Below are 22,462 nucleotides of genomic sequence, written 5' to 3'. Positions count from 1 at the left end.
ATCCGCCATGACGTGACTGTTGTGATGTCACCTGGAAGTGATGTTATCGCACTGGGCATGTTGCTGGGGGGACACTATCGCTTGGAAGGGAACTCTGTAACTGCCACACCTGGGCTTCCTAGTACTCTTGGGGGCCGTTCCGCTTCCGCACCTTCCCGAACTGAACGAACCACAAACTGTTCGGGAAATCAGAAAAACACAGACCGAACCGCTGAATTGGGTAACCTAACAAACCACCCAATGAAATGAACCTCCGTTTTAGCGTTCCGTGCTCATCCCTAATCAGAATCCCAGGGATTCGTAAGGAACGGTCACCGGTAATCTGTAAAGTAGGCTGGAGTGGAGATGTTGTCCCCGTCTTCTCTAAATGGCAACACTGCAGTGTTTACAGAGACTTTCTCCATTGAGTCATCCGGATGACCTTGCGGTTCTTTCTCACACCCCCAGGAAAAGGCTGAATACCACTTTGGGTCAGGCAGCAGTATTTCTCCAGGTCCGTTTTGCTAGGGATCCTGGAGGCCTTTTTTTTGCCATCTTCTCAGCATGGAATAGGGGTCTGTGCGTGTGTTTGTGGGGAGGGTCTTTGTGAATTACCGGTATTATGCGGAGAGTTGGGCTAGATCAGAGGTATCAAACTCATTTGTTATGAGGGCTGGGTCTGACATAAATGAGACCTTCCTGGGCCTGGTCATGCGTGTCATAAAATGTAACGCCAGGTAACAGAGATATAAACTTTATAAAGAACACAAACACAAATTAAAAAAAAAAAGCTGCGCTACAGAAGGAAGCGAGAGAGAGAAAAGGAAGGCGGCAGTGAGATCATCAGGCTTGCGGGCCTGATAAGAGCCCTCCGGGGGCCTGATCCGGCCCTTGGCCACATGTTTGACACCCCTGGGCGAGGTGACCCAGGAGGTCCCTTCAACGCTATGATGCTATCAAAGCAGGAGTCAAGTTGCACCTTTCAAGACCAACCAAGTTTATTTTATAAACTTGGTTGGTCTTAAAGGTGCGACTTGACTCCTGCTTTGGTTCAACTGCTTCAGACCAACACGGCTGCCCACCTGGATGATTCTATCATAAAGAGGTTGCCAGATCTGACAAATATTTGGGGGAGAAAAGGAGTGCCGTTCTGTAGCTTGCTTTCCAGGTAATAATGGCCAGAAAGATTCCACCAGTTTTTGACCCTCCAAATGAGGGTTTCCCAAACTCCCCCCCCTCTCCCCCATGGCCCGTTTCTTTCCCTGAGGTCTGGGCGGAGGACGCTCAGGGGGCGATACAGAGATTGCGCGCTGGCCAGGAGCTTTCCCTGCCCTCTCTGATGTTTGTGAACATCAGAGAGGGACGAGGGAGGGCTTCTGCCCAGCGCAGTGTCTGTAGCACTCTCTTGAGTGCTACAGGCGGTGGCGTGGGGGGCAGGAGCTGGAGCGCGATGTGGCATGCGAGCCAAAGATAAATAGAGAGGGTAGGAGGCTGCCGGGCCCCCCGGCGACCTGGTATTGAGGCTTGCGTGGCCCAGTACCGGGTCGTAACCCTGCAAATGGGAAACGCTGCTCCAGATGATTACAAAGTGGTGGCTAGACCTATCTAAACAGTTTTCTAGGTCTTTGCTGATGGCTGCAGTGGGCGAAAGAATGCACTGCAAGACAACCCCTGGGTGCAAGCAAAGGACTTACTGCGCTTTGACAACCTCACACAGAAGCATATTTCTTTGGTGGGGAGGGGTGGGGAAGAACCTTCTACAATTAACTAATAGGATTGTGTCACTAAGTGCTTTCTCACAAGGCTCAAGTTTTGACTTCTGAAAGCAGCCAAATGCAGATTAAGACGTTTCAACAGCTGGATTTGTCTTGCCCCATCCCATGGGAGCACAGCAAAGCCGTTTGGGAGCAGTTGCTGAATACCCAACTGGGTGGACACCTCCAACACACAGAGAAGCTTATCGATCTCCCACTGTAAAGATTAAACATGGACGTTCCGTTTGTCTCAAAGCTACATTTTTCCTTCTCAGGACCACGGAAGTATAAGGGGCCAGGGCTTTTTTTTTGGTAGCAGGAACTCCTTTGCGTATTAAGCCACACACCCCTGATGTAGCCACTCCTCCAAGAGCTTACAGGACTCTACGTACAGGGCCTTCTATAAGCTCCAGGAGGATTGGCTACATCATGGGTGTGTGGCCTATTATGCAAAGGAGTCCCTGCAATGAGAAAAAGCCCCGAGAGAGGCATTCTGTCTCACTTGCAGACCTCCTCCCCACTTCTGAATTTACTTCTTTGCATGCAGATGGCCCCAGTTCAGTCGCTGATGCTTCCAGCCAGAAGGATTTCAACAGAGATGGGGGGAAAAAAATCTTCCCCGGCCCCTTGGAGAACAGACGACTAGAGCGGGCAGGCAGTACTGGCTTAGAAAAAACAATGCCTGGATTTTGGCCAAGCAGCTTCCAAAAATGGGAAAGGTGGTTACAAGATCGCATTTGTCCACCGGTATATTCCCAGTTCCACTCTGGGGAGGTTCCAGCTTGGCCAGGGCTGCTGGGAGTTGGGCCTGTGGGTGGTGATTCCAGGCTTCTATTTTGGCCATGGCTTCTTTTGGATCCTGGAAATTCAGGAGAAAGGGTAGACAGCCGAGGTCCTCTCATCAAGCCCGTCTTTAACAGTTCTGTCGCCCTCTTACTCAAGGCTTTATTTTGTAGCAGGAACTCCTTTGCCTATTAGGCCACACACCCCTGATGTAGCCAATCCTCCTGGAGCTTACAGGGCTCTTCGTACAGGGCCTTCTGTAAGCTCCAGGAGGATTGGCTATATCAAGGGGTGTGTGGCTTAATATGCAAAGGAGTTCCTGCTACAAAAAAAGCCCTCTCCTTACTCAAAAGCTAAGATTCTCTAACCCTTTCCTTGCTGGCCCCATCTTATAATGGTTTACTGTTGTATTTAATTTTTAGCTTAATCTATGAATGTAACTTAATCTATTTTAACTGTTTTACAGCAATGACTGTATTTTATTGTAACCATGGTACTTACCATGCCTTGTTAGCCGCCCTGAGCCTGCCTTTGGCGGGGGAGGGCGGGATACAAAAATAAATTTATTATTTATTATTATTATTATTTAACGGACACCATTCTATTCTTGGTCCTCCAGACAGCCATCAATAAAATGGCTAGACCTGCCCAAACACCCACTGCTTTCACGATGGTTGCAATGGGCTTCAAAAATGCATCGTGGGATGTCTGGGAGCTTGTGAGGATTAAAACATTGCGGGAGGAATGTCCCCCTTTGCCACTCCTCACCCAGCTTGTTCTTTAAGACTAGGATGGCTAATGGGGTAGCTCATGAGCAATGTTCCCTCTAAGCTGCAGAGTCTTGTGAACAAAAATTCTACTTTGTGAGCTACCAGCATTAAAGTTGTGAGCTACTGCATCAATTAGTGTGCTCTGGGGCAATCCTTCCTGAGCTAAGACAAAAAGCTGTGAGCTGGAGGCTAAAAATCTGTGAGCTAGCTCACGCTAACTCAGCTTAGAGGGAACCCTGCTCAAGAGTAGGGCTGCCAATTTCGGGTTGGGAAATAACGAGATGGGGGGGGGTGGAGTCTGGGGAGGGGGGGGATTAAGGACTGACACGTCTGTCCAGAGGTGAACAACAACACAGCACGGATCAGCCACAAGCCAGTCCAAACGTGAGAAGAGAGATAGAGGTTTATTATAGATCTTGTGAGATTTCCCACCGTCTTTGCTCCCCTTCTTTTTTGGGGGGGGCAAAACACTGGCATCTTTTCACCCCAAGCTTGACACGAACCCAGGCTTCCGGCTTTGGCACATGCCAAAAAGGAAATCTGGCTGCAGGCTTTCCGGCCGACGTCCTTTATCACAGCTTGCTCAGCTTCTGCTGGAGCATGGTGCGCAGCTCCTTGTTGGTGACGTTCTCCGCGATGGACTCCAGGAAGTGCTTCTCGTTGGCTTTCCGCAGGGCCCGGCCGAGGGACTCGTCCGCGTCACAGAGCATCTGGTACTGTGAGAGGATCTCCAAGGAGAGGAAGAGGAGGGGCTCCCCGGTGCCCTCCGGCAACATGGCGGCCACGTGGAGCGTGTGGCAAAACATCTGGATGTAAACGAAGGACAATTCCCGCGCCACACTCTTCCCCTCCGTGGGACGCCACTGGCAACAGGCGTTGCTTTTGACGGAGTCCAGCAGATCCGAGAGGCTGAGGCAGTAGAGCCTCGCCACATGTTTCCACGCCTCCACGGGCAGCCACGTGGCCCCGCTAGAACTGCACAAGAACTGAAAACCCCGGAGGAGAAGCACCGAGAACTGGAGGTGATAGGCGAAGGGCTGGAAGTTCAACAAAGGCAGGTGATGAACGTATTCCAAAGAGTAAGGCACGTAGAGGACCTCTCTTTCCAAGAGGCTCTTGATGACGTGGATGAGCCTTCTCCATTCGCTCTGGCTGCACCACGGAAAAACCTGGACCAGGGCGAGCAGGAAACCCTTGCTGAACAGATTGACCTCTTCGGGATTGTCCATGTTCACCTTCAGAAGCACGAGCATCTGCTCCCTCAAGGCTGTGGAGACGCAGCAGCACTCCAGCCACGCCAGGAGCCCACTCCCCAACCCGTACGTGGGGAGGGAACGGGACGTCCACTCGTCCTCGGGGAGTTTGCAGACCTCAAACAGCGTCGCCGGGACTTCGTTTTTGAAGTGCTCTCCGTACACTTTTTTCAGGCGGAGACCGATGGTCCAGTCCAAGGCGTCCGCCTTCTTGTGCAGCCACGCAACCGACTGGGTCCACAGCTCTGGAGACACGCCGTCCTTCTGGACCGAGAGGATGTCGCAAAGCTGAGCCAGGTTGCCCGTCACCGCATCTTTGGTCTCGAGCGAGTAGCCGTGCCGGCCTTGCAGCTCGTGCCAATAGCGAGTGAACTCGTGCAGGAGCTTGCAGAGGCAGAAGACGAGCGGGAAAGGGTGGCAGGTGTGGATCCAGTGCTGGTCTGAAGCCAGAGGCACCTTCAAAGCCACGTCGAGGATCTGCAGGCACAGCTCGAGGTGAGGAAAGTCCGATTTGAGAAAAGGAATGATGAGGTTTTGGGTCACCTTCGCCGGAGCCAGGAGCGGGTTGTCCCCGCTCGGCTGCATGAGCCTCACAAGGAACTCCAAGAACTGTTCCTTCTCCTTGGCAGAGGACAACTTGTCCATGACCGTCTCTTTCAAGCATCCCAGAACGAGGCTGATGGACTCATCCTGACCGTGCGGTTCCTCGAAGTTGAGCGCCGGGAAAGAACACAGGATCTCGGCCAGGAATTGGTGCGTCCCTAAGTTGGCCACAGCCAAGTTACAAATCTTCTTGACCGTCGCTTCTGGGTTGAGTACGGCCAAGCGGGACACAGAATTCACCACTTTCTTAAAGCCTTCTCCGGAGGCGCTCTGAATTATCTGGTTGAAGGCGATATTGAGCTCCTCCGGGAAGCCTTCTGCAAAAGGCTTCAGGATCCCGGAAAGGCCTTGCCTCCCCCACCTAGACAAGACCCCAGAAATCACCGCATTCTTATCCGGCAATGAAAGTTCCGTGTAACACTCCAGGATGACTTTGGCTGTTTTCACCTGCTCCTCTCGGCTTTCGGCGGAATCGGCCACGGGGCCCAAAGAGGCCGCGGTCTCTAGCAGTTTCAAGACCAGCTCCGGCTTCTGGAAGAGTTCTTTGTTCTTCGTGAGGCAAGCCGCCCAGTCTTTACTGGAGGCCCAACTCTTTTCCGAAGCGAAGATGGAACACATCTCCTCGTGCCGCTCCATCTTCTGTTCGATAATCACCATGGCTACGGAGGCCATGAGGCCGCTGTCCGAATTCTTCCCCCTCACCTGGGGGCTGACCCGCTTTAAGAAGTTCGCAATCAGATCGCCCAGCTCCAACATCTCCAGTGCCATTTCCTTGTCCAGATCCCCCAGCTTGGCACAACCCGTCAGTTTCTTCCCCAAGGAGTCGAGGCTGTCGAGAAAGCGGTAGCTCTCGTAGCTGATCTCCTGGGGGTTGCCAAGAAGCCCCTGGAGTTCCACCGACCACTCGTCCAGCAAGGAACGGAGAAAGCCCAGGTGGCCGGCCAACGGACTGCTCCCTGGCGTGGCCATGTTCAGCAAACTCACGCTCCTCTCCGCTTCCTTCACCTTCTCATCCAGCCCCCTCTTGTTGTATCGGTTCTGGAGGTCTCTGCTCCAGAGGGTGACCACCGATGAAATCTTGTCCAAATAAACCTGGGCAGGCAACGAAGCCGGCTCGCCCTCAGCAGGAACCAAAAGAGAAAGCACGTCCGCTAGGTTGGCAAGGGCGTAACACTTCACCTTTGCAGGGCCAACGCTCTCTTTGATCAGCTTCAGTCCCTCCATCAAAGCCCGGAGGAGACCGACAATCACGGGGGACTCTGGCGCATCGCTCTTGAACCTCTTGAGAACGTGGGGGGGTTCGTCCGCGTCCGAGAGATGCTGGCGAGAGAACACGCCAAACAGCAAGGTCACCCTGTCCTCCTGCCCATCCTTGTGCTTCAGAATCTCCCACCAGACGTCCAAGAAGAAAGACACGTCCTCCGGCGTGGTTTCGTTGGCGATGTATTCAACGAAGGTCTCCAGTTCCTTCTGGCAAACGTGTTCTGGCAGCACCAACAGGAGCTGGGCAAAAAGCCGGGGCGCATTCACCGCCTTGAAGAGCTCGAAGAGGATGGTGTGGTTGACATCCGGGATCATGTTGCTCACCGAAAAGAAGACGTCTTCTTTCCACCTCTGGTTCGCGGAGGGAGACGAGGCATCGGAGAGGAGGATTTTGGACCAGAGGACGACGGCCGCTTTCTTCTTCCAAGCGCTGGGCTGGGGTGGGTAGGTGGAATAAGAGGTGCAGACCTCCCGCAGGGCGTCGATGATGGGCTTCCCCACTTTGTCCCAATCGGACTTGGTCAGCTCCGACAACGGCTTGGGATGGCACAGCCGGGACGCCAGCAGGAACCCGCCGTGCAAGATGGTCGCTTCTCCGCAGATGGTCACCGGCCCTGTGGGGAAACCAAGAAAGGCCCTGTTGAGAAGCTGAGAACTAGTCAAAGGAGACCCAAAGCCAGGAGCTTGGGGCCCTGGAACTTCAGGTAGGGGATTTGGGCAGGCGGCTGCCAGCTACCACTGGGCGATGTGATGAAGAGAGCAGCCCGACCAAGATAAAACATATTTCTCCTAGAGGACAAATCCTCCTGAAGCGCCTCTTGCAGCCCCCAGAGGAAATAACAATCCCTGTTGCTGTGGCTGCTCAAAGGACATTCAAGAAGAAGAAGACTGTAGATTTATACCCTGCCCTTCTTCCTGAATCAGAGGCTCAGATTCTCCCTGAATCAGAGAGGCTCACAACAGACACCCTGTGAGGTGGGCGGGGCTGAGTGGGCTCTCACAGCAGCTGCCCTTTCAAGGACAACCTCTGCCAGAGCTATGGCTAACCCAAGGCCATTCCAGCAGCTGCAAGTGGAGGAGTGGGGAATCAAACCCGGTTCTCCCAGATAAAGAGTCCATGAACTTCACCACTACATCAAAATAAAATGCACAATTGTATCATCCCAAAACCATCGCGCCACACCCTCCCTCCCGATCCATGAAAAAATTGTCTTCCACAAAACTCGTCCCCAGTGCCAAAAAGGTTGGGGACCGCTGGACTAGATGACCCTGGGGGTCCCTTCCAACTCTATGATTCTATGTGATTCAGACCCTGCATTCATCCAAGTGTTGGTCTTTGGGTTCATTCATAAAGTGAACTTTTTCTTACCCACACATCCATGCATGCACAAATAGGAAGTACCTGCATTCCTTGTAACACATGAACAGGAATTATTTTCCTTTTTGAATGCAGACAGCCATAGCTTTCGCAGAGCTGTCCTTGAAAGGGCAGCTTCTGGGAGAGCTCTCTCAGCCCCACCCACTTCACAAGGTGTCTGTTGTGCGGGAGGAAGATAAAGGAGATTGTGAGCCGCTCTGAGATTCTGAGTGGAGGGCAGAATATAAGTCCAATGTGGACGTCTTATCATTTTTATTACTACATTGTAATATATGAAATAATTCTACAACTCACGGCCCGGTTGCTAACAGGCCACGGACCGGGACCGGTCCACGGACCGGGGGTTGGGGGCCCCTGGTCTAGTCCAGCCCCCTGCACAATGCAGGGAATTCACAAGTCCTTCCTCCTAAGTTCACAGGATCAGCAGTGCTGTCAGATGGCCATTTATCCTCTTAGTTGCTGGATTTTGAGTTTCTCCCCTCTTGTCTGATGAAGTATGCATGCATACGAAAGCTTGCATGCTGAATAAAAATTTGTTGGTCTTGAAGGTGCTACCGGACTCCTACTTTGTTCCTGCTTGGACTTTTTCTTTTCTTTTTTTGAAATAAATAAAAATTCTTTAAACCTTGCCAAAAACACAGTACAGATTGCGTATCTGCTGGGACATATGTGCAGGGGCTACAGCCTTTTTAAAGGAACAAAGTAGGAATCCACCTTGAAGGCACCTTGAAGGCCAATGAAGTTTTATTCTGGGTGTAAGCTTTTGTGTGCAGGCACATTCCTTTAGATCTTGGGGGTCAAACTCATTTGTTATGAGGGCTAGATCTGACATAAATGGGACCTTGTTTGGCCGGGTCATGTCGGGTTGGGCTGAGTCATGTCGGGCCAGGTCATATGTATGCCTATTTAAGATTAGGTAGGAGAGATATAAACTTTATGAAGGACTAACGCAATTAAATATATCTTTTTAAAAAACTTAAAACATGCTTAAAACGTTAGCACTCATTGGTCTTAAAGGTGCTTTCTTTGTATTTTCCCCACGGGATCCAGGGAATTGGGCAAAGGAAGCTCTGCTTGGCCAAGTAGCTCTGCTGTGTGATTGAGAGAGCCTGGGAAAACAAGCTCTGCCTCCCCCCACCTTCCTCCCCAAGGGAGGAGCTCAGCCAATGGAGAAAATAGAGGCTTTGCTCTGTAGCTCCTGGGCAATTGAGCAAGCCTTGCAAAGCAAGCTGAGATGCAGAAGGAAGCAAGAGAGAGGGAGAAGGAAGCAGATAACAGCCAGTTGCTTGAGGGCCTGATAGGAGTCCTCTGGGGGCCTGATTTGGCCCCCGGATTGCATGTTTGACACCCCTGCTTTAGAGACTTCTGAAGAAGTGTGCCTGCACACAAAAGCTTATACTCAGGAGTCAACTCTGTTGGTCTTAAGGATGTCCCTGGAGTCAGACTTGGTTCTGCCGCTTCAGACCATCAAGGTGACCCACCTGAATAAGCCCTTTAAAAAGGCACTCAATAGTAGCTACCTTTAAGCTGTCCCCTGGGGAATTTGGGGTGTGTGTGTGTGTGGGGGGTGGAATCTGGCCAGCGTGGGACTTAGGTTTCAGTGTCAGATAAAGACCTGGGTTCAAATTCCTAATCAGCTACAAGCAATGTGGGTGGGCCAGTCACAGTGCTGGGGGGGGGGGGCAAAGGGGGAGTTTTACAGCGCACCTACTAGAAAATAGGATAAAAACATAAGAGGCAGGCAAAGAACTACGGATTCAGGTGCCTTTGAATTGTTTTTAGGTAATGTGCATGCACAGAAGCCAAGCTGCCCTCTGAACAGAACAATACGTTTCAAAGTTTGAATCCAGCCAGGGCATCTTTAAGGCCAACATAAAGGTAAAAGTAGTCCCCTGCGGAAGAACCGAATCGTTACCGACCCATGGGTTGATGTCACATCACAACGTTTTATTGGCGGACTTTTTGTTACGGGGTGGTTTGCCACTGCCTTCCCCAGTCATCTCCAACCGGGGGTGTCAAACTCGTTTGTTATAAGGGCCGGATCTGACATAAACGAGACCTTGTTGGGCTGGGCCATGTGTACCTGTTTAAGATTAGGTAGCAGAGATATAAATGTTAAAAAAAAAGATGTAAAGAGTCCCGTGGCGCAGAGTGGTAAAGCTGCAGTACTGCAGTCGGAGCCCTCTGCTCATGACCTGAGTTCGATCTCAGCGGAAGTTGGTTCAGGTAGCCGACTCCAGGTTGACTCAGCCTTCCATCCTTCCGAGGTCGGTCAAATGAGTCCCCAGCTTGCTGGGGGGAAAGCACAGACGACTGGGGAAAGGCAATGGCAAACCACCTGTAAAAAGTCTGCCGTGAAAATGTTGTTAAAGCAACGTCACCCCAGAGTCGGAAACGACTGGTGCTTGCACAGGGGACTTTATCTTTTAGCAGAGATATAACTTTTATAAAGGACACAGGTAAACACAGTTAAAAGATTTTGTATCTCTCCTGTGTGATCAAGGGAACTGGGCAAAGGAAGGTCTGGCTGTTTCCATCCCTCCTCAGAGGATGAGGAGGGGGAGGAGCCTCAGCCAATAGAGAAAATAGAGGCTTTGCTCTGTAGCTCCTGAGCAAGCCTTGCAAATGAAGCTGTGATGCAGATGGAAGCAAGAGAGGGGGAGAAGGAAGCAAACAAGTGCCAGTTGCTCGGGGCCTGAGAGGAGCCCTCCGGGGGGCTTGATTCGGCCCCTGGGTCGCATGTCTGACACCCCTGATCTACACTCTCCTCCCCCACTCATTTTACCGACCTTGGAAGGATGGAAAAGGCTGAGTCAACTTTGAGCCGGCTACCTGAGCCCAGCTTCCGCCGGGAAGGCCAACATACCCAGGATGAAACTGGGCTGGCCTCAAAGGTGCCCCTGGACTCAATTTCCTTCGGTTGCTTCAGACTCATCCGAAATTTCCCAAAGAAACAAAAACCTAACGGCAAAAGGGTTTCTGAACACTGAGACACTGCGGAGACACTGCTTCTAGCGACAATAAAGCCAGATTTTTTTTTTAAAAAAGCATCTGAGCATGTGCAGAGATGATGTTGCTCCCAAAGCCACGTGCGCCCAGCGGCGCCTCGGAGGAGCGCTGCTCCCAGCGACCCCCCCCCCAGCGGCTCCCCCCCCCTCGACCCACCTAGCTCCATGGCTGTTGCTCTCCCGCCGGCCGGCCCAACCGCTGCAGGCACGAGGCAGCCGGCATGGCCGAGAGGGGGACTCCGCCGCCGCTGCCTGCTGCCCTGCCCGGCCTCCGGGGCGCCGCCGCCCACCGCCTGCGCCATTGTGCGCTCAGGGCGCACGGCACAAAGCGGCCCCCTCTGGCTCGCTCGCCCCGCCGCCGCCGCCGCCGCCGCTCACTCGGCCGCCAGCCAGCCAGCCAGGCCCGCGCCTTCCTTCTCCGCGCCGCAGCTCCTCCCCTGCAGGCAAGACGGGGCAACGGAAGGGCCGGGAGCGCCAAAACAGCTACCTCTGCCGGCTGATGCGCGACACAGCTCGCCGGCGCCGGGAGCCGCCCCTGCCCGCCTACACCAGCTGGTGAGAGGGGGGAGGGTTGCCAATCCCCCGGTGGGGGCGGGGGATCCCCTGTTTGGAGGCTCTCCCCCCGCTACAGGGTCATTGGAAAGTGGCGGGAGGGGAGGGGAAGGTCTGCTGGGCACTCCATTCCTCCCTGTTGGAGGCCGATTCGAAATCATGGAGAATTCATCCGCGGGTATCTGGGGCTCTGTGGGGGGGGGGGGGGGGAGTGGGGCTGTGTTTTGAGGTAGATGCACCGCATTTGCAGCATAGCATCTGGTGCATCTCCTCAAAACACCCTCCAAGTTTCAGAAAGGTTGGGCCAGGGGGTCCAATTCCATGAGTCCCAAAAGAGGATGCCCCTATCCATTAGTTCCAATGAAGGGAAGGGATTTAAAAAGTGTGCGGTCCCTTTAAATGTGATGGCCAGAACTTTGGAGTTCAATTCTGCTTGACACAACCTTGCTCCACCCCCAAAGTCTCCTGGCTCCATCCCCAAAGTTCCCAGATATTTCTTGAGTTGGACCTGGCAACCCTAATGTTCAGCTAAATGGACTGGTGGTCTGACTCAGTTTAAGCCAATTTGGCCTTGCTCGCAATTGTTGTTTTTTATCTAAATTTATGAATCGCCAATGCCGAACTCTAGTTTCCAAGTTTCCAAGCCCCCAAAGAAGATGCCCCTATCCTTCATTATTTACAGTGGAGGGAAGGCATTTAAAAGGTGTGCGGTCCCTTAAATATGATGGCCAGAACTCCCTTTGGAGTTCAGTTATGCTTGTCACAACCCTGCTTATGGCTCCACCCCCAAAGTTCCCAGATATTTCTTGCATTGGACTTGAGAACCTTAGAGAGGGGCCCTGGCCCAGGGGATGTTGAGTGGGGGGAAGGGGCAGGCTTTGCAAACCAGCAGCCCCCCCCCTCCCCTTGGGGCGCAGAAGCAGGTATGCTCTCCAAGGAAATGGGCTTCCTCGCCACGCACCTCCTCCACTGGGCTAGCTCCCCAGTCAAGAGGCCGGGGAGGTTTATAGGTCAAAGTCACTCCCCTGGAGTTCCCTCCCCCCACTCCCCCAAATCCTCACCTGACATTCAGCCTCTGGAGGCCACATGTAATGTAATGTAATGTAATGTAAAATTTTATTTATATCCCGCCCTCCCCGCCGAAGCAGGCTCAGGGCGGCTAACAGCATTTCAGGTAAACAATAGTAATAAAAACATTAAATTCACATTAAAATTCACATTAAAATCAGTCAATAATCAATAATTAATTAAAACATTCCTAAGTCAACATTGGCGGTAAACGTTACTAATCTGGCGGTAAACATTAATTCAGTTATTGGTGAACGCCTGTTTGAAGAGGGCGGTCTTGCAGGCCCTGCGGAACTGGTCTAAGTTCCGCAGGGCCCGCACCTCCTCTGGGAGTTGGTTCCAGAGTTGTGGGGCCGCAACAGAAAAGGCCCGGGTGCGGGTGCTTTGAAGTTTAACTTCTTTTGGCCCAGGGATATTCAGTCTGCTTTTCCCCACTGACCTCAGTGCTCTCTGGGGCTCATATGGGGAGAGACGGTCCCTCAGGTAGGTCGGTCCTTGGCCATATAGGGCTTTAAAGGTTATGACCAGCACTTTGTACTGGATCCGGTATACGATTGGCAGCCAGTGCAGTCCGCGCAGCCCTGGCCGTATATGCTCCCATCTTGGGAGACCAAGTAGCAGCCTGGCCGCCGCGTTCTGCACTAGCTGCAGCTCCCGGGTCCGGTACAGAGGCAGCCCCATGTAGAGAGCGTTACAGTAGTCCAATCTTGAGGTGACCGTCGCGTGGATCACCATTGCTAGGTCCTGACGCTCTAGGAAAGGGGCCAGCTGCCTCGCCCGCCTCAGGTGGAAGAAGGCTGATTTGGCAGTGGCTGTTATCTGGGCCTCCATTGATAATGAAGGCTCCAGTAAGACGCCCAGGCTCTTTACCCGCTGCGCCGTCTTCAGCGGCGCCTCGTCAAAGGCCGGGAGAGATATTTCCTTCCCCAGAGTGCCACGACCCACATGGAGAACCTCTGTCTTCGCTGGATTTAACTTCAGCCCACTCAGTCTAAGCCACGTTGCAACAGCCCGCAAAGCCCGATCCAGGTTCCCCGGGGCGGAGGCGGGCCGGCCGTCCATTAGTAGATAGAGCTGGGTGTCATCTGCGTATTGATGGCAACCCAGCCCAAATCTCCGGGCAATCTGGGCGAGGGGGCGCATATAGATGTTGAATAACATCGGGGAGAGAACTGCTCCCTGGGGCACCCCACAGTCTAGTGTGCGCCTCTGGGATCGCTCACCCCCAATCGCCACCCTCTGTCCCCGACCCATGAGGAAGGAGGAAAGCCATTGTAAGGCTAGCCCCTCAACCCCTATGTCGGCGAGGCGGTGGATCAGCAACCGATGGTCGACTGTATCAAACGCAGCCGACAGATCTAGTAACATCAGTATTGCCGCACCGCCTCGATCCAGTTGCCGCTGGAGGTCGTCCACCAAGGCGACCAGGACCGTCTCCGTCCCGTGGCCCGGTCGGAAGCCAGACTGGCACGGGTCTAAGACAGAAGCGTCATCTAGAAATCTCTGTAGCTGTAACGCCACTGCCCTCTCGATAATTTTACCTAAAAATGGTAAATTGGACACCGGTCGGTAGTTTGCCAATTCGGCCGGGTCTGCTGTAGGTTTTTTCAAGAGGGGCCGGACCAAGGCCTCTTTCAGAGGCGCTGGAAAATGCCCCTCTAAGAGGGATCTATTTATGATGTCCCGTAGAGGACATCTAAGCTCCCTCTGGCAGGATTTAATCAGCCAAGAGGGGCAAGGGTCCAAATCACATGTTGTTGGGCGAGCAGCAGAGAGAATTCCATCGACTTCCTCCAGGCTGAGTGGGTCGAAGTGGTCCAGTACTAAATCTGAAGACAGGCGCGGAGCCTCAGTTTCACTTACTGTGTCTAATGTGATAGGCAGGTCTTGGCGGAGCGATGAGATTTTATCTGCAAAATATTTCGCAAATGCCTCACAGCCTATTTCTAATTCCCTAATATTTGGTTTGCCTTGTGGCAATGTTATAAGATCTCCAATTACTCTAAACAATTGTGCTGGGCGCGATTTTGCAGATGCAATCTTGGCTGCGAAGTATTCTTTCTTTGCAGCCTTGACTGCCATCTCATAAGACCTCATAAGCGTTCTATAGGATGTTCTCGTCGCTTCGTCCCGAGTATGCCTCCACCGTCTCTCTAGTCGTCTGAGCCCTTGTTTCAGCTGGCGTAACTCCAAGGTATACCATGGTGCCAGCCTCTTGCGAGGGCGCAGAGGGCGCCGAGGTGCAATTTCATCGATAGCCCTGGATAGCTGGCCCTGCCAGACTTCCACCAGGTCATCGAGAGAATTGCCAGTGGGCCAGGGATCCCTCAGGGCTGTTTGGAACCGTTCCGGGTCCATCAAGCCCCGGGGGCGAGCCAAAATAGGCTCTCCGCCCATACAGGGTTGGGGCAACGTCTCCATACGGGCCTTAAGGGCTAGGTGGTCCGACCATGGAACCGCTTCAGCCGCGATATCGTTCACCAAAATCCCGGATGCAAAGATCAGGTCTAATGTGTGCCCGGCCTGATGCGTGGGAGTTGTGACAAATTGAGAGAGCCCCAGTGTCGCCATGGAAGACACTAGGTCCATCGCCTGAGTGGAGGCCGTGTCATCGGCATGGACATTGAAGTCACCCAGGACCATAAGCCCCGGGAACTCCAATGCCCAGCCCGCCACTGCCTCCAATAGTGATGGTAAGGCGCTGGCTGGTGCGTTGGGCGTACGGTACACCAGCCAGATCGCCAACCCCTCTCCAACATCCCACGTCAGGCCGGCACATTCAATGCCATCGATCCTTGGAGCCGGGAGAGCCCGAAAGGTGTAATCCTCCCGTATGAACAACGCTACCCCTCCCCCCCGCCCGTTATTCCGTGACTGGTGAAAGACCGAGTAGCCTGGGGGGGTCATCTGGGAGAGAGCTACTGTCTCTCCGTCCCGCACCCAGGTCTCGGTCACGCAAGCCAGGTCCACATCCTGTTGGAGTAGAAACTCCTTGAGGGTCGAGGTCTTGTTGTTAATAGACCTGGCGTTGCATAACACCAGTGACGGAGACGGGCATTTCCTCTTGGTCCCACTACCTACCACCGTTGGGATGGGAAGTAGACTAGAAGGTGGCCGAGCACCGTTTTGTCTCTGTCTCCTTCTCTTGTGTATCTGTCTATTCCCACCGTCATATCTTCCCCTCCCCAGGAGCACTGGAATCCCTTGGGCAGACATCCGCACTTGTCCGGATAGCTCACAGTATGTCCTCTTACGATTGATCTCCTAATCTATCCCTACCTGTTGTTTAACTTGTCCCCCCCCCCTACCAACTCCTCCTATTCTTGGCTGCTAACTCACTAATTACATCTTAATTTAATTAATTTAATAGCCCAACCCAATCTCCCCTTCTGATCAATTAATAAGAAATTATAAATTCAATCGATTCCAGCACAGTTAATAAATAAATAAATACTCCCTCCCACCATTCCTAGTTACTGTGCTAAAATTTGTAAATATAGATATATATAAATTAATATATAAATATATTATACATAATCAATCATTAATTAATTGACTAAAATCAAATAAATTAATTAATAACAGTTTTAGTGAAATTCATTAGCGGTCAGCAGTCAGTTGGTTCCTGGTTTATAAGTCCAAGTAATCAGTAGAGGGTGGTAGTATATATTGTCGATGGGGTACAGATGTTAGAGTCATAAGTTAGTCTTAGGTGCTGGTAAAGTGCAAGTGCCAGTGCAATTGGTGTGTAAACACATTCCTCTTTCCTCTTTCCCAGTCCCTTATGGCTTGACACGCTCCTAGGCTCCCCTGAGCCCCGCACAGGGCTTCTCTGTCGGGGAGTATCCAGGCCGTTGGGTCAGCCCCTCTAGATAGCATCCGTGGATGGAAAAGGTGGTGGGAAGTAAAGTGGAGGCGAGGGTGGCGAGGGCAGAGGGATCAGGGGCACGGAGTACGGTGCACACGCACGACGGCGAAGAGAGAAGGTGAAAAAAAGGGGGGGGCGGAGGGGAGGCGAGGTGGGGAGGGGTGAGGGGCGGGGGTCCGAAGACACCCCCAGGGTGGTCTATTGCCCGCTCACTATTTGCGCTGCTCCTCCACACAATGCCGCAGTCGCTTCCCCGTCTCCGCTCGTCTCAACTTCCTAGCCGCCACCCACGGCTCGCCTTCGGCGTTCGCGCCCTGCAGCCCTACAGCTCCGTACTTCCCGCAGTCCTCTGCCTCCACGCCCTTGTAGTTCGTAATTCAACTCCTCCGCTGTTCCTCCCAGCTCTCTTGCACGGCAGCTCGCGGTCGCTCTCCTCCCCGCCTCAGCACCAGGCCCGTTTTCGGCCTTTGTTTGCAGGTGGGTTCGGCGTTTACTCTGATGTTTACCCCTTAGTTGTTATTGCTGCTCCTGCTGCTGTATCGCTGCGTCACTTTAGCAGTCTCAGTACAGATGTCTCAGTACAGTACAGTCGTGTAGTTGTTGAGTTTAGTTGCGTTTAGTAACGGCGGGAGCCCTAACGTCTAGGCTTCTACCGCCGCCGCCATCTTGAACATCACAGGGAGGCCTCGGCCTCTGGCTGGCTGCTGGGGGAGACAGGAAGCTGGACTGCATGGACCCCTGGTCTGGTCCAGCAGAGCTCTTCTGATGTTCTTAGGAAGGCCTCAGCCTCACTGCCTTGTGGATGGCCCTCCAGAGGAACTGGGTGGCCACTGGGTGAGACAGGAAGCTGGACTAGATGGACCCCTGGTCTGATCCAGCAGAGCTCTTTTGATGTTCTTAACATCAGGAGAAGGCCTCAGCCTCTATGCCTTGTTGTTGGCCCTCCAGAAGAACTGGTTGAGCACTGTGGGAGAGAGGATGCTGAACTGGATGGACCCCTGGTGTGATCCAGCAGGGATAGGAAGGTCTCAGCCTCAGTGCCCTGTTATTGGCCCTCCAGAGGAACTGGTTGGCCACTGTGGGAGAGAGGATCCTGGTCTATCCAGCAGGGCTCTTCTGATGTCCTTAGGAAGGCCTCAGCCTCTGTGCCGTTGTTGGCCCTCCAGAGGAACTGACTGGCCACTGTATGAGAGAGGAGGCTGGACTAGATGGACTCCCACTGGTCTCAATGGACCCTCCCCCCCCCGCTTCCTTCTCCAGGGAGGAGCCTCAACCAATGGAGAAAATAGAGGCTTTGCTCTGTAGCTTCTGTGTGACCGAGCAAGCCTGGCAAAGCAAGCTGTGATGCAGAAGGAAGCAAGAGAGAGGGAGAAGGAAGCAGATGACAGCCAGTTGCTTGGAGGCCTAATAGGAGCCCTCCGGGGGCCTGATTTGGCCCCCGGGCCGCATCCACTAGCTCATTTACTATGGCTCCTGGTGTTATGCAGCTCAAGCAGTTATTCTGAGCCTGAGATGAAGGGTCAGGCAGGGATCAAGAAGTGCCAGGGGTTCAGAGCTGCTGAGTACCCCATCCACACTCACAGGTTGAAGCTATTCAGCAGGCTAGAAACCAACCATGACCAAAGGAAGCTGCCTTCTGCGCCAGCTCCTGGGGTCTCTCGTCTATTCTGACCGGTTGCAGCTCTCCAGGGACTTAGGTAAGAGATCTTATCACGTCACCTGTTACCTGATCCTTGTAAAACTGGAGATGCCAGGACTGAACCAGGGACTTTATGCAACCAAAGCAAATGCTCATCCACGTATGCTCAGAAGCACACTTTTAAAACAAACTTAAATGGAGCAGAGGTCCGTCAATGGCTATTAGCCGCAAGATATAGATAGAACTCTCTGACTGGGGCAGTGATCCTCTGTATTCTTGGTGCTTGGGGGGGGGGGCACAGTGGGAGGGCTTCTAGTGTTCTGGCCCTAATAGTGGATCTCCTGATGGCACCTGGGGTGTGGGTTTTTTTGGCCACTGTGTGATTAGAGTGTTGGATTGGATGGGCCATCGGCTTCCAACATGGCTTCTTTTATATTCTTAGCTTTTATAATTAAAAGGGGATGCCTTATGTGATTATTTACATTTCCAGCTACAGAATTGGTAATAAGAATTAGCATTTCTAGAGCACGTGCCACATAAGAACGTAAGAGAAGCCATGTGGGATCAGGACAAGGGCCCATCCAGTCCAACACTCTGTGTCACACATCTTCAGAGATGGAAAGTATTTACTAACTCTTTACTGTTATAGTAGGCTTAAGGGGTGGAATTCTAGCAGGAGCTCCTTTGCGTATTAGGCCACACATCCCTGATGTAGCCAATCCTCCAAGAGCTTACAAGGCTCTTTTTTGTAAACTCTTGGAGGATTGGCTACATTGGGGAGCTGTGGCTTAATATGCAAAGGAGCTCCACACTGATTCAAAACCCTGCCAATCAAATCTTGATCAGTCTGCTTAAATGTGAAACTGGATATTTATATGGTAAGCGGGCAGCCCCAGTGCCCGTCACGAAAACATTAAAACCATAAATTGAGGATCTCTTCAGATATGCAAAAATTGAGGATCTCCTATAAATTGAGGATCTCTCCAGATATGCAAAAAAGGACTGTAATTATTAACCAAAAAAAGAAATATCTACCCAGCCCCCTCCCCGATGCTTCAGAGCAACCTGATAAGGACTGAGCATTCTGCAGGAGGTACCCAATATTGAGAGCAGCTGAGAGTCAGATAAAAAGAAACGCAAAACAGCGACAGTGAAATTGACCTGTTTAAGCCCTTAACAATTTGAGGAGGGGCCGTAGCTCAGTGGATGACCCTCTGCTTTGCGTGCAGAAGGTTTCATGTTCAGTCCCTGGCATTTCCAGTTAGAAAGGATCAGGTAGGAGATGATGTGAAGACACCTGTTAGTAAGCGTTGACAATACTAACTTTGATAGACCAATGGTCTAATTCAGCAAAAGGTGGCTTTGTGTGTTCAGGTGAAACTTAACTGAACCCTGCAAGGGTTAGATCCAGGTGGGCAGCTGTGCTGTTCTGAAGCAGTAGAACAAAGTAGGAGTCAAGTTGCACCTTTAAAAAGGTAAAGGTAGTCCCCTGTGCAAGCACCAGTCGTTTTCGACTCTGGGGTGACGTTGCTTTCACGTTTTCACAGCAGACTTTTTACAGGGTGGTTTGTCATTGCCTTCCCCAGTCATCTACACTTCCCCCCCCCCCAGCAAGCTGGGGACTCATTTTACCGACCTCAGAAGGATGGAAGGCTGAGTCAACCTGGAGCCTGCTACCTGAACCAGCTTCTGCTGGGATCAAACTCAGGTCGTGAGCAGAGGCCTCCCAACTGCAGTACTGCAGCTTTACCACTCTGCGCCACAGGGCTCTTTTAAGACCTTTGACCATTCTTCTAATGGCAAATTATATGTATGTTAATGCTAAAAGGTAAATTAGTTAGATAGGAAAAGTTTCTGAAAAAGAAATGCCCTCATTTTGGCCCAGGCTGATAAACAATAGAGCAGGGGTGGCCAATGGTAGCTCTCCAGATGTTTTTTGCCTACAATTCCCATCAGCCCCAGCCATTGACCATGCTGGCTGAGGCTGATGGGAGTTGTAGGCAGAAAAACATCTGGAGAGCTACCGTTGGCCCCCCTGCAATAGAGTGATTAGCAAATATTCTCACATTTTGACATGTTACTGTTTTATTGGTTTCTCACGCTCATGCTACCCAGATCAAAGGTTTGGTCAATTTGTATGCATTGGAGTGAAATGGACAAGCTTACAAGAATCTTAAAAGAATATGATCTAGAGAAGTTTAAAAATGAGTGGGGAAAATTTCAAAAATATGTTGAAAAACAATAGAATGTTAAAGGATATTTGGCGATTTTTGACAATGGTTGAACTCTAAAGGAATGATAAATGGATTATAGTCAAAAAGCGAGACTATGTGAATATGTTTTTTCTTTTTTTTTGATAAAGACTAAAGGATCATTATGAAGATGGATTACAATTATAACATATGGGTTTTTTTCTTTTCTTTCCTTTTCTCTTTTTGTTTTAAGATTTTTAAATGAAGATTCTTTAATAGATAAATTTACCTTTTTTAGCAATTTAATTAATGCCGGGGGTCATGAAAAGGGGGGGAGGGGGGAGAAAATGTAATGTATATGTATTAACTTTTTAATAACAGAAGATAAGTATTATTACAATATATTACAGTATAATAAATGGTTTTAAACTGAAAGGTTTGCTCAATTTGTTAATTTTACTATTCTGTCATTGGATTTTAAATTTGTACCATTTTGCATTCTAAACCACTGCCTACCAGTTATATGTAGCTCTGCCCACTATACCTGATTCCTCGTCTGATGAAGTGTGCTTGGAGGACACGAAAGTTCTGAATAAAATTTTGTTGGTCATAAAGGTGCAACTCGACTCCTGCAAGATTTGACTGCGATTTCTAAATCCTCCCCCTCACACACACACACACCCTTCTAGTTTTTCACACCTTGCTGTTACTTTTGGCAGCAACAGATTAAAACTCTCTCCATCTCTTCTTTCTTTTATGATCCCAGGGACAGCCCTCGGAAGTTGAATGTACGCAAGATCTCCAGGAGGTCCCTTTGCACAGGCTTGAAGGAGGGGGCGTTCCTGACGACGTGTTTTAGGCTGAATCTGAAGAAACCGCAGCCCTGGTCCCGCAAGTGACCATGGCACCGTTGGACGAGACACTGGAGTCCTAGAGCCTTCGCAAGATGGCGCCCCCGAGGGACCGCGGGAGTGGATGCTCTTCTCTGGGCGGTGGGAAACGCAAGGCTGAGGGGGCCGCCTGGAATCGGCATAAGAAGACATCCAGAGACGAGGCCGCAACTCGCCCTGACAGAGGAGCTGAAGATGAAATCCAGGGCTTGATGGCATCTGGCGGATGACTGGGACATTCTGCCTTTGTTGGGGGGGGTGGGGGTGGAGAACGTTCCTTGCTTTCCACTCATTGAAAGTGGACCGCGCCATTAAACTACACCGAACCGCAAAAGTTCAAAAAGCGTCAGCCTGTCTTGGCTTCAAACCATTCCGCCTCATCCTATCAACTGCATTTCAGAGTCTGTGGGGGACAGTTTGGTGTAGTGGTTAAATGTGTGGACTCTTACCTGAGAGAACGGGGTTTGATTCCCCACTCCTCCACTTGCAGCTGCTGGAATGGCCTTGGGTCAGCCATAGCTCTCGCAGGAGTTGTCGTTGAAAGGGCAGCTGCTGTGACAGCCCTCTCCAGCCCCACCCACCTCACAGGGTGTCTGTTGTGGTGGGAGAAGATATAGGAGATTGTGAGCCGCTCTGAGACTCTGATTCAGAGAGAAGGGCGGGGTATGAATATACAGTCATCGTCGACAAGACGGGTTGCGGGGAGATGGGCTTTTGGGAGTGGACAATTTGGTCATTATGAATATAGACAGCAGGGGCTGGGATGGGTGTTTTTGACTCCATGGTGACTGGGGCACAAGTTGTGGAGATCAAACTCCGTCTGAATAGAGCTAGTGCTGGGGAGAAGTCAGTGGTCGTGGTGCATGTTGGCGCCAGAGACATGCAGAAACGTAGGTTACCAGGCAGGATGTTAAAAGCCTAGGCATTCCCGGGTAGCATTTTATTTTTTTTACATTTGTTAGCAATTATTACCTAAAACACAATATAAAAATCTCCCAACTAGGATGGCCAGTACATAAAAACTAAATGACTCAACTGCAGTCCTAAAGAAAACTGGCTTGAACTGCTTCTTGAAGATCAAAAGTAAGGGAGCCAGGCGCATGTCCCTGGGGAGTTTGTTTCACAATCATGGAGCTGCCACTGAAAAGGCCCTGTCTCGCATACCCACCAAGCCGGCTTCTTTGATGGATGGGACAGCCAGGAGGCCTTTCCCCATGATCTTAATTCCCAGGCAGGAACAGATGGGAGATGGTCCCTCACAGAGCCCCGGGATGCTACTGATTTCCCATGCAGGGGGAGGGAGAACAGCAGAGATCAGGGAGCTCAAAGCATGAATGAAAAAGGGGTGCTGGAAAGGGGGGATAAGCACTTGGAGATGTCTGTGAGTGGCTGTTAGCCACAAGGGATAAATGGAACATTATGTCTGGGGAGTGATGCTCTGTATTCTTGGTGATTGGGGGGC

At 51.5% G+C, this 22,462-nt stretch overlaps 1 protein-coding gene and 1 long non-coding RNA gene across 2 annotated transcripts; one reads left to right on the top strand and one right to left on the bottom strand.

Moving 5' to 3' along the window:
- Positions 1 to 3,671: 3,671 nt before the first annotated feature.
- On the bottom strand, positions 3,672 to 11,093 carry GEMIN4 (gem nuclear organelle associated protein 4). The gene is made up of 3 exons (XM_060258978.1): positions 10,949 to 11,093; positions 10,650 to 10,744; positions 3,672 to 7,137 (listed from the first exon to the last, which is right to left on the bottom strand). The coding sequence occupies exons 1-3, from the start codon at positions 11,091 to 11,093 to the stop codon at positions 3,859 to 3,861; spliced, it is 3,519 nt and encodes a 1,172-aa protein (XP_060114961.1). The 3' UTR covers positions 3,672 to 3,858.
- Positions 11,094 to 11,152: 59 nt separating this feature from the next.
- LOC132586931 (uncharacterized) lies at positions 11,153 to 21,343 on the top strand. The gene is made up of 2 exons (XR_009556396.1): positions 11,153 to 11,346; positions 20,877 to 21,343. It is a non-coding gene; the product is annotated as an uncharacterized LOC132586931 (long non-coding RNA).
- The last annotated feature ends 1,119 nt before the right edge of the window (positions 21,344 to 22,462 follow it).

This window comes from Heteronotia binoei, chromosome 18 (genome assembly GCF_032191835.1).
Source record: "Heteronotia binoei isolate CCM8104 ecotype False Entrance Well chromosome 18, APGP_CSIRO_Hbin_v1, whole genome shotgun sequence".
Lineage (NCBI taxonomy): Eukaryota > Metazoa > Chordata > Lepidosauria > Squamata > Gekkonidae > Heteronotia > Heteronotia binoei.
Note: the sequence above shows the minus strand (reverse complement) of the source record. Positions and strands in the feature narration are given on the sequence as shown.

Coding starts and splice junctions, on each gene's coding strand:
- GEMIN4 (XM_060258978.1), bottom strand. CDS start 11,093: ATGGCGCAGGCGGTGGGCGGCGGCGCCCCGGAGGCCGGGCAGGGCAGC. Junction 10,745..10,948: donor AGCAACAGCCATGGAGCTAG/GTGGGTCGAGGG, acceptor TTTTGCCGTTAG/GTTTTTGTTTCTTTGGGAAA. Junction 7,138..10,649: donor CCAGCCCAGTTTCATCCTGG/GTATGTTGGCCT, acceptor GCCCAGTGGTAG/CTGGCAGCCGCCTGCCCAAA.